Raw genomic sequence first — 10845 nt, forward strand, 5'->3', positions numbered from 1 at the left:
ACTGAAGTTGAACACCTCTTAACTTGGATATTCTGTTTTGTAAAGTGACCTCTAAAGTCTTTTGCTCATTTTTATGGAGTTTCTGTGTTAGCTTTCTGTCACTGTGACAAAATACCTAAGATAACCAATTTACAATGTGGACAGATTTATTTTGCCTCAGTTTCAGAGGTTTCAGCCCAGGTCATTTGGCCCCATTGCTTTGGGCCTGTGGCAAGGCAGAACATCATGGTGAGGGGACTATGTGGTAGAGCAAAGCTGTTCACTTCATGGTAGCCTGGGGAAAGCAGAAAAAAGAGAAAGAAAAAAAATAAGAGAAAGGAGCATGGGTTCCCAATATACCCTTCAAGAATATTCCCCCAGTGACTTCCCACTAAGCCCCACCTCCTAAAGTTTCCACCACCTCCCAACTGCCACAGGCTGGGAGCCAAGCCTTCAACACATGGCCTTTGGGGGACATTTAAGATCCAAGCCGTAACAGTTACCTATCAGCAATGTGTTGGAGTTTATATGTTCTGGATGTGGTCCTTTTGTTAATAATATGAGCTACAGAAACTGTAGCAGGACTTTTCATTCTTACAGTGTCTTATACAAGGGTAAATGTGTCAACATTTTCCTTAGCAGTATGTTTTTATTGTGTCTCATCTAAGAAATCATGAAGATGTATTCTCCTATATGATCTTTTAAGAACATGCTGGTCTTTTCTTTACGGCTTTAATTCATGTAGAACTGATTTTTGCATGGGTGTGAAATAGGAGTTCAGTCTGATTTCTCTCTCCTTGTTAACGATTGTCAGCTGCCCAGTCCTGAATGAATAATACTTACTTTCACAATGTTGCCTGAATTATTTATTATGTCCATATGTGTGAGGCAAGATCTGTTTCTGGGATTTTCTTTCCATTGGTCTGCTTTCTGCCCCCATGACAATTGTGCAGCTTTATAGTACATCTTGACATGAGAAACCAAGTCTCATAGTTTGTCTTCTTTAAGAAAATGGTTTTGCTCTTCTTGGTCATTTGGAATCTGAGCATCACGTGAGAGTCATCCGCCCCACCCCGTGCACTGGCAGATTCATTTACATTTTGCTCCAACACTGTGAGTTTATAAAATTGGGTTGTCAATTTTCATCAAAAAATCTTTTGGAATTTTGATCAGAATTGTGTTGACTGAAAAAAGCCATTATCATTGCATTATTGCTTCCAACCCACTGGCATTATTGGTCTCTTCATTTACTTAGCTCTTCAATGACCTTCAGGGTGTCATTGCTCTTTGTAGAGCTTTGTAGAGCTTGGAGTTATTCCTAGATACAGGGAAACCTATTTTCTATTATTTCCTTCACTTCCTCACATCTACTCTTCTCTGCATGCATGAAGTCATATTCTGTATGGTATCTGTAAAGTGATATTTTAGACTAAAAATTATTTCTTCATCAATTCCCAATGCTTATATTTAAATATACTTTGTCTCGTGGGCTGGGGATGTGGCTTAGTGGTAGAGTGCTTGCCTAGCATGCGCAAGGCCCTGGGTTCAATCCCCAGCACTACAAAAAATTATATATATATATATATAGTCTTACTTACATGTTAAACTTGTAGAACCTCACACCCTTCATGTCCTTCTTTGGCTTTTTTTATCTGCCTATGGTCACCAGCATCCTTAGTAGCAACACAGAGATGATCCTATTCAACACTTCAGTAAGGCAATAGAAGAATTCTAAAACCTGCATTTTCTTTTTTCTTCCTTGACTGTAGTTTTTGTTTTGACAGGCAACAACTCAGTAAGGAATCACCCCATCATATCGTGAGGGATTCGATCCTGGAAATGGGTTTTGCCCCAAACCTTTCTTAGCATACAGCTCTCATTCATGCTTTGCAGTTAAAGGAGACTGATGGGTGGATGGGGGTCAAAGTCTTAGTCACTCATCTTTTTCTTTTTTAATAAAACAAATGCTGGAGATCGGCGTGGGGGAGGGTGGCAGGTAATCTTGTACAGTGTGCATGGAGAGGGTAGAGGGGAGACTTCTTCCACCTTCTTGTCTGGCTGCTTCCTCTTGCTTTTTCTCTTCAGTCTGGCTCAGAAACATTTCCTGAGCATCAAGAGTCATCAGCCCCATGCTGTGCACTGACAAATTCATTTAATTTTTTTCTCCAAAGCTCTGCTCTTATCACTGGACTCAGTGAATCCTCCACTTGGTGGGAATCCAGTCGGGACAGAATGCCAAGAATAGTTGTCACACAGAGTGAAACGTGTTTGCAGCAAGTAGTCCTCAGGGAATCACTTCCAAAGCCTGAAGCTAGAGCAAGCTGCAGTTTATTTGGGCAGGGAATGCATATTTAGGAGGGGAAAATCATCACATGCATGGATAGAAATTATCCTGTGCAGGGCAGTATGACAATGCTCTTCTTCATACTTAACCATGTTATGGAAATGAAGCTTTAGCTCTTCCCGGGGTGGAGATTTTGATATTATAATGAAGTAAAGTTCACCAATTAGTTGTTGGCACATGCCCCTTAGTGTAGCTTGTAGACCACTGTTTCTAAAAAACAACTTCAAGGAATTTGTTAGAAAAATAGCCTTATCTTAGGGCTCAGGGTACTGAATGGGAGAGACAGTCTGCATATTGCCTTTCAGGCTGCTAACACTTTCTTCCCTTTCCCTCCAGACACAACATTGGAATTAAGTCTGCATTTTTAGGAGAATTGGAAAAGTAGTCAAAAGGAATGAAATCCCAAGGCTCTTTTCACTTCTCTCTGAAAAAGAAGAAAATGGGCTAATTGTATAATCAAGCATATTATCCTCTGATCTATCAGAGGAAAAAAAAATGGAGAGTCACTACCTGCAGAAAGATTCTCTTCTAAAAGTACAAAGACCCGACAGAGTTCAATCTGAGTTTCTTCTGGGTGGAGATGTTGATTTCACATTGCTTTTTTGTCTGACTGGGCTTGAATCCAGAAGATTCAACAGCTTTGAGGATGGCGTGTGGCTGTGAAAGAGCAGCTCCAGATGGCATCACTGATCTCTGTGGCAGAGCTGCTGGCCTGGGAGGACAGACTCCTTTGGAAGAGGTCCTCAGTGATAAGCCAAGCTGAACACTTTGGAATGTATCTCAGCTCCTTTTTTATTGCCAGTGACATTGATGTGTGGAGGAACTACTTCATTCACGTAATAGGAGAGACGTCTGAGACCCTTGTGCCCTTGTAGGCTGACTGGCCAACACAGTTGACAAAGTCTCTCTAGGAAAACAGAATCAGAGCATGGGCAATTTGGCAAGTGGGAAGGCAGGCAGTGGGGGAAACTAAGGGCAGCAGGGAGCAGTGGGAAAGTGGACTCAAGATGGGATGAGGAGGAGGAGGCCTGAGAAGGAAGGTAGCCCCCAAAGCAGCCCATATCCAGAGTGGCACAAAGGGGATGGTGTAGTCCTGCAAACAAGCTCTGCCTGCTATAAATGATATCACAGGGGAATGATTAGAGGAGCAGAGTCAAGATCTGAGGAGACCAAGTACAAGAGCAGGGATTAATTTGGGATAAAAGCAACATTTCATCAGAGGGTGATTTAACTAATGATTGGTAAGGGGTGTGGGTAGCATCTACACTAAATGACAGAACTTTATTTCCTACCTGACATGAGGATTCCAGACAGAGCCAAAATGTAAATGTAAAAAACAAAGTCATCTTAAGTCCTGGAACAAATGGTGGAGCAGAGTTTGGTTATTGTGGAGTGGGAAAGGCCGAACAGTGAGACAAATGTTAAAGAGTAGTTTGAATGGTATTGTCTGGAGCCAAAAGCTCCAGATGACAAACTGGGGAAAATACTTGGCAATTCCTCTTAATATATATATATATATTTTTTTTTTTAACTTAAAGCAAAAAAAAAAAAAAAAACCCAGTGGATAAATGGGTTTGAGGCTTTGAAAGAGAAGGCAAAGAGAATGAATAACCATATGAAAAAGATGCTCAATTTCATAGAAGGCAAATTAAAACCTTTTGGCTTGAGAGGAAAGCATTTCCCCAACAGATAGCCAAATGACAAAGTGGGGCCTGGGAGGGCCTCCCATGCCTTGCCCAGCTGGGTGGCACCATAGACCACCCCACCTCTGAGCGGGAAATCTAGCCCCATTGAGACAGCATCACCTTTGAGCAAGCAACTGTACTTCTGGGAATGTCCTATTTGAATTCCACACAATTCAACATAGCAGAGCAAAGAGCAGAAGGCTGAAAATAACCTAAATAACCCCTGTGCGTGGACAGGGGCTGGTTAAATGGAATCACTTAACCTTATAGGAGAATACTGGAAAATCTTCAGGTACCAAGATAGGGTTTTAAGTAAAAAGAGCAGCATGCAGGACATGTGTAGAATATGCTACTATTTGTAGGGAGAAAGCCAGGGCTGAGGGAACGTAAAATATTGCTTGTATGTGCGTAAAATATTGCTTGTATTTGCATAAAATATCTTCTGGAGGGATTTGAGGGGAGGGTTACCCTGTGGAGGAAGGTGGTACCAGGCCAGGAGTCTTCTCTCTGAGGTTCCCAAGGTTTTGAGTTTGAGCCATGTAACTATATAAGACGAGAATTAGGTTTGTTAGAATAGGTCCCTGGAGGGCGGGTGGGGGGGGGGGGAGGGGGACATCCCTCAAAGCTACCTCATTGGTAGCTTTTCCATTTGGAGTCCCACGTGGGGCTAGATTGTAAGTCCAGACCCCATGGTCACCAGATAGGGACTGAGGCTCCAGGACTAAAGAGACAATTTGTTTCTTTTACACAGGCCTCACAGAGGTGAACTGTGCCTGGCCTTACTTACCAGGAGGGGAAATCTGAGCAAGTGGTCAGTGGGTGCATTGTGTCCCACCCTAGTCCTAAAATTCATGAAGGGCAGTCTGGAGGGCTGGGACCTGGCTTTGTCATTGCTTCCTGGGAAAAGGGATTGAGATCACAGGAGAGAGCTTTATGGGGTGGTGGCTTTACAGAGCTTTACACAGTGTTATGTGGGCAACACTTAGCTCCTCACTGGTGTGAGAAGTCAAGGAAGATACCAGTGGCCCAGAAACTCTGGAAAATACCCAAGTCCCATGGATGAGCCAACTGCTCCCAATTAGAAAACTGTTCTTTTCAGATCAGCCTGCTCTATTTTTATCTACTGCTGAATAGCCTGACCCTCCCGCTCCTGAGAGAGGTACACCCTTCACTGAGGTCCAGGGGCAGTGGCATTCCGCAGTGAATGTATTTCAGTTACATTCCTGCAGGAGCCCTGTATCCCCTTCAAGCCTCCCCCAACCCCTGCCAACTCACCAGCCTCCTAGCTCCTTCCTGCTCCACATGCAACCATCTAAGATACTTCTCCAACCCTCCCACATCAAGAATAGGGCCCTCTACTGAAGAAGGGGTGAGGGATTTCACAATTTATCAAGACCTGAGTACAGGCACAGGCCACCTGCTTTCTCCTCCCCTCCCACAATGTTCCCAGATTAATTGTGCTCCTGAGGATATGAGATGTTCTCATCATGCTCCACAGTTGAGTAAATAGGAAGAACATCTGGTGAATCCCTTCACTTCACAGATGGGCGAAAACCAAGACCCAGGGAGGGAAAAGAACGGGGACTTGATCCTGATCTGAGATCAGGCTCCCAGAGGGAATGGAATGGGTGAGGATGGAGGGGAAAAGGGTGATGGGCAGACACTGAGGCGCAGGAGTCTGGGAGAGAGGCAGGTGTCTCTGCAATGAAGGTGTGCCTGGTGAGGGGATGAGGTGGGACATGTACAGGGAGGGAGGCCAGTGGGATAGCCTACACTGCTGGACTGTCCAGAATGGACAAGCCCTGAATGGCCCCTGGAGCCAGCAGCCTACAGATCACAGAGCTGGGTGCAGTCCCTTTGGAAGTCCACAGGAAGCTGGAGACACAGGAAGAGAAATTCCAGCATAACAGGGTCTGGACTGAAGCAGATAGACTGGGAGTGTTCTCCCACACCAGAAGGGCATGCTTGGGGGTGGACCCAGGCAATTTGGTGGGGCTCACATGCATTCCATTTAGAAGGAGCAGCACTGGCAGAGCCAGGCACAGGCCTGCCACAGCTGACCATCTGTGGCAAACAGTGCTGTGTGGACAGTTGGCATCATACTGTACGCCAAGGGTCTTCATTAGATGACATGGCACCACTGGAAGGTCAGAGTGAGAACAGGTGACATTGCATGCCCAGCCCCCACCTGTCCAACGTTGAGGTTTGAGGTGTCTTTGAAATTGACTGTTTGCTGACCTCTGAAAGGCTGACCCTCAGCCTTAGGTAATCACTGGGAGGAGGGATACGCCATTCAGTGAACAGTGGAACTCATGCTTTGGAAAAAGTAGTAGTGGTAAGGAGTGAACTGGTGAGGAAGAAGGGGACAGGATGTGGCTTGTCCGCTGGGATTGGGAATATGGTGGGTTGGGCTGAGAAAAGAGGTTCCTGACACCCTCTTTCCTTGCATTCCAAGGAGCCACCACTTGGGGATGCCCCAGCCACCTACAGAGCCTCTTAACACTCACTGCTTTGTGGAGAGCAGCATTTCTGGCTCCTGTAAGCCCCTCCAGCCCCCCCACATGTCACCCAGCCTGCCTCTCCTGACTCCCAGAGACCCCAACTTTAGCTGGGGAGGCCTTTGAGGCAAGAACTCTAGCTGGGGAACAGAGCACGTATGCAGCCATGCCCCAGGAGCCATGGAGCCAGTCTGGCAGCAGCATATCCAGGGAACTTGTGTTTGTGTCCTCATTTGTGAAATGAGGGAGTTGAACTAGAACTGGTAAAGACCTGACCTCCTGCTCTCTGTGGTGTAAAAGGGCAGAAAGGGCAGTTCTGCCTAAGTACAGCAAAGCCAACATTGGGTCAGTAGAGCAGGGCCTAAAGCAGAGGAAAGAGGTATTGAGTTGGGAAGTGGGGGGCTTGGGCAAAGCTCAGTCTCAGGCTTGAGAGGCTGGGTTTGGGGGATACACAGAGCTGAGGGGATATGACAAAAGGCCAGGGCTGAGGTAGGAAGGCAGCCTGCTACACAGCAGGTACTCAGATCCAAAAAGGAGTAAACAGCCCATATGCAGGCTGAGATGAGTGGGACCTTTGGCTACAGAAGGGGCCATGCCCCACACACCTTCAACTGCATGGAGGCAGATGTGGAGCTCCATATCCCTTTCATGAAGACAGACTAAGACAGGAGCTGGGGAGAGGCCCTCAGTGGGGGTGTGGTAAGCTAAGGAGGGTCTTGCTTTGGGGACCTTTATGAAAGTAGTCTCCCCTAAAGCAACAGGGGCCCCCCACTCCAAGATGGACCTCACCCTTGATTCTACCTCCTCTATCTCCAGTGCCCTTCTGGTCCAGGGCTAGGGGAGGGGGTGTGTGAGGCGACTGGGTGCTGAGTATCCTACAGGGCCAGGACTACTGAGACCAAGAGAAGTACAGCAGATTAGCAAACTAGTGAGGGTGGGCAGCCAAGGAAGGCTCTATCAAGAAGGCTGAGCTGGGAGAGAAGGGAAGGAAGGAAGGTGTGGATCTATGTGGAAAGCCATCTACAGACTGGGCTGGAGGCCTCTGGGGCCTGGGTGGTTCTGAAGTTGCCCATGACTTGCTCTTGTCTAGCCTGGGCTAGACACATAAAATGTCCTGCCAGGCCTGATGAGTATTCATCAGTGCCACATAAGTGACCTGAGAACAGAGGGCGTATGTGGGCTAGGCCAGGAAGGAGCCTGGGTCCACCCAGGACCCCAGGTCTCTCACATGTTCTCTGCACTCACAGGGCAGCCTTTGTACCTTTGTAATTCAAGGCAAGCCTGCTCCTCACTACCTCAGTCAGAACTAAGGCAAGGGGGCCCCTGAGCCCAGGCAGCAGCACCCTTTGTTCCCAGAACAACTCAACTTTCAAAAGCAAATTCATTAAATTCTGTAGAATTCTTAAAATCACATTCTATCTAGAATGTTGCCTTGATAGACAATGAGGAGGAAGAGCAAGGGGTTTCAACTGACTCTGGGGCTGCTAGGAGTCCAGCAAGGCAAGAGGCCACCTTCCCTGAGTCCCCAGGAATGCAGTTCATCCATTAATAGCTCTCTGTGCATGTTGCTGTCACAGACTTCACTTCTCCCAAAGGACACACAGTGCAGGGAAGGGTCTTTAAGACCCAAGCACTGGTCCTTACTAGGCCCCCTCTTCATGCACAGGATGAATTCCCAGTGCTAGTGGCTGGGCCTCCCTAGCTTGCAGGCTTACATGCAGGTGGTGAGGAATTCTGCACAAAGGTAACAGCCAGGGGTGCAGCAAAGCAGTGCAGGCTCCCGTGGTGCAGGTGCTCTAACCACAAGTCCCACAACCCCCCACCCCCAAAGGAGCTGCGCTGAGATACTGAGAGCCAGCACCTTCACTGTCCCAGCAGGGTGGACTGGCCACCTGAAGGCTTTCCAGAGCGAATACAACCACAAGACATGAATGTACTAATGGGTCCCCAACTTGGTGTACTGTCAGGGAACTCTTGTGGTGGGGGCTTGGTCCTTTGCAAGAAGCATAAAGGATAAAGAAAATGTGGTATATATACATAATGGAATATTATCCAACCATAAAGCTCAAAATTACATCGCCTGCAGGAAAATGGATGGAACAAGACATGACACAGAAAGACGTTTTCTCTTATAGTAATAATAGATTAAAAAAAACAAAAGGACATGAGACTTGAAGGGGACTATTTAGGAAACAGGGTGATGAGGTGAATGATTGAATTATATAATATGAAGACATGAAAATGTAATGAAATCTATTATTTTGTACAAAATAATTTGTAAAAAGGAAAAAAGAAGCTAGGAAAAATATAAATGCAATTTACACTTGGATTTTTTTTCAGTGCTTAGAATTGAACCCAGGGCTTGTCAAGCATTCGTGTAGCACCACTGAGCTTCATCCACATTCCTAGGTTTTCTGAGACAAGGGTCTCACTGTGCAGCTCAGGCTGGCCTCAGACTCCCAAGTGCTGAGATTACAGGGACGCACCATGCCTTGCATACATTTGCTTGTTTTTTCAGCTGTTCTTTTGGAATCAAACTTCCTTTTTAAAATCTCGGTAGGCCTACCAAGAGTCATTCACTATCAGAAGTCTTAATTGTATTTCTTTTTTTTTTTTTTTCCCCCCCGGCACTGGGGTTTGAACTCAGGACCTCATGCTTACTAGGCAGGTGCTCTTACTGCTTCAGCCACTCCTCCAGCCCAACTCTATTGCTCTTTTGGGTATTTTAAAATCTTTCCTTGATATTCCAATAGGATATGCTGACTGCCATGTACAAAAAAAAAGATAAATAAAATTACTATTTTAATATTGGTATGTATTTTTTAAAAAGAAACTGGAGCACTGGTCTAACAGAAACGGAGTAGAGAAATCTTTCTTCCGGCTACCCTTTGCCAATCTGGAACATGGAGAGAAGTGGGGCTGGAGGTGAGGCCCAGCTCATCTCCTACCCTGAATGCCAATCGGTTGATTCTAACCCCTTCTCCTCTCACTGTGCCCAGTGCTCCTGGGGTCACCCTTTGGGCCAGAACACAACTCTGGATTCCTCCCCTCCCCCCAAGTAGTGAATCTGCACACAAAAACTGGAGGGCTCAGATTCGAATTTGATTCCTGAGTCTGTGGCACTGGGCAGGATGCCAACCTCTACTGTCCTAACAGTCCGCCAGGAATTGAAAAGGCCTGGGGCTTTTGCTGGGAGCATGGGGGGCGGGGAAGGCTAGGCAAAAGGACACTTCGAACAGCAGGTTTGGAGGGGGCCAAGTTGGCCCTAACACCACGACTCCCACCCCACCTTACCCCACCCTTACCGGCCTGGGCTCTCAATATTCTGCCATGCACTAATTTCTCCGCAAGCCAAGGAAGCTGAGGCAGTCAAGGTCGCTAAACCATTTATTTCTCCTGATCGGGAGGGTGGGGGTCGCTGCGGTGAGGACAAGCACAGAATACTGCGTGCGGCAGGGCCCCGGGCAGGGCCGTGCAGGCGAAATCAAGCCAGGGCAACCTTCAGGCGAAAGTGGAGCCGTTCCAGCCCACATTGGCCGCGTTCAAGTCGTAGTAGTTGATGTAGATCCTGCGAGGGATGGAAGATAGGCTCAGGTCTCGGAGCGCTGACAGTGAGCCAGTCTACTCACACCTCCGCAGCGGGTCCGCGCTCCCAATCCTTCCGCATCCCCACGCACCTGTCCGGGCTGATGTGCAGACGCTCGGCCAGCAGGCCACACAGCAACTTGCTGTAGGAGCGGTTCTGTGCGCCACCGATCTTGCCGATGCTGTGCAGGCTGCAGAGCGCGCAGGGATCGCTCGAGCCGCCGAAAGCCATGAGCTGGTCAGGGACCACGTGCACGGCGATGTACTGTGGGACCGGAACCGGAACGGGGGGGTGGGGGGTGCGGTGAGAGGGAAAGCGCGGTCAGCCCTCGGGGGCGACCTTGCCGGACCCAGGGCGTCCATTCTGGGCTCGAGCCACCATTCTCCCGTCCCCTCCCCGCCCCTCAGCCCGAGTCTGCTCGTCTGGCGGGCACACCCTCTTCATGTGCCCCCCGCCCCACAAACCTGGGCCGGCTTGCCCATGGCCTGCGCCAGTTGCTGAGTGAGCTCAGAGAGGAGTCCGTTGGGCACGGAGGCGCGGGGCACGTTGGTGTTCACGATGAACATCGGCATGATGGCAGAGAAGCAGCGGGTCCGGGGTGGGAGCACCAAGCAACACGCGCAGCGCGGAAGCAGCCCGGGGAACCTGAGCTACGTGACCACGGCTCGGCACCACCCCCAGCGCCGCTGCGGCTCCTCCTCCCGTGACGCCGCTGCGGAGGGCAGGCCACGCCCCCTAGAGGGTGCGGCTCCC

At 48.3% G+C, this 10845-nt stretch overlaps 1 protein-coding gene across 1 annotated transcript; it reads right to left on the reverse strand.

Annotated features, from left to right (window-relative positions):
- Positions 1 to 9875: 9875 nt before the first annotated feature.
- Positions 9876 to 10803, reverse strand: Mif (macrophage migration inhibitory factor). Its single transcript, XM_074061360.1, has 3 exons — positions 10557 to 10803; positions 10184 to 10356; positions 9876 to 10074 (listed from the first exon to the last, which is right to left on the reverse strand). Exons 1-3 carry the CDS (start codon positions 10662 to 10664, stop codon positions 10008 to 10010), a joined length of 348 nt encoding a protein of 115 aa, XP_073917461.1. The 5' UTR covers positions 10665 to 10803; the 3' UTR covers positions 9876 to 10007.
- Positions 10804 to 10845: the final 42 nt, after the last annotated feature.

The sequence above is a fragment of the Castor canadensis genome, chromosome 18 (genome assembly GCF_047511655.1).
Source record: "Castor canadensis chromosome 18, mCasCan1.hap1v2, whole genome shotgun sequence".
NCBI lineage: Eukaryota > Metazoa > Chordata > Mammalia > Rodentia > Castoridae > Castor > Castor canadensis.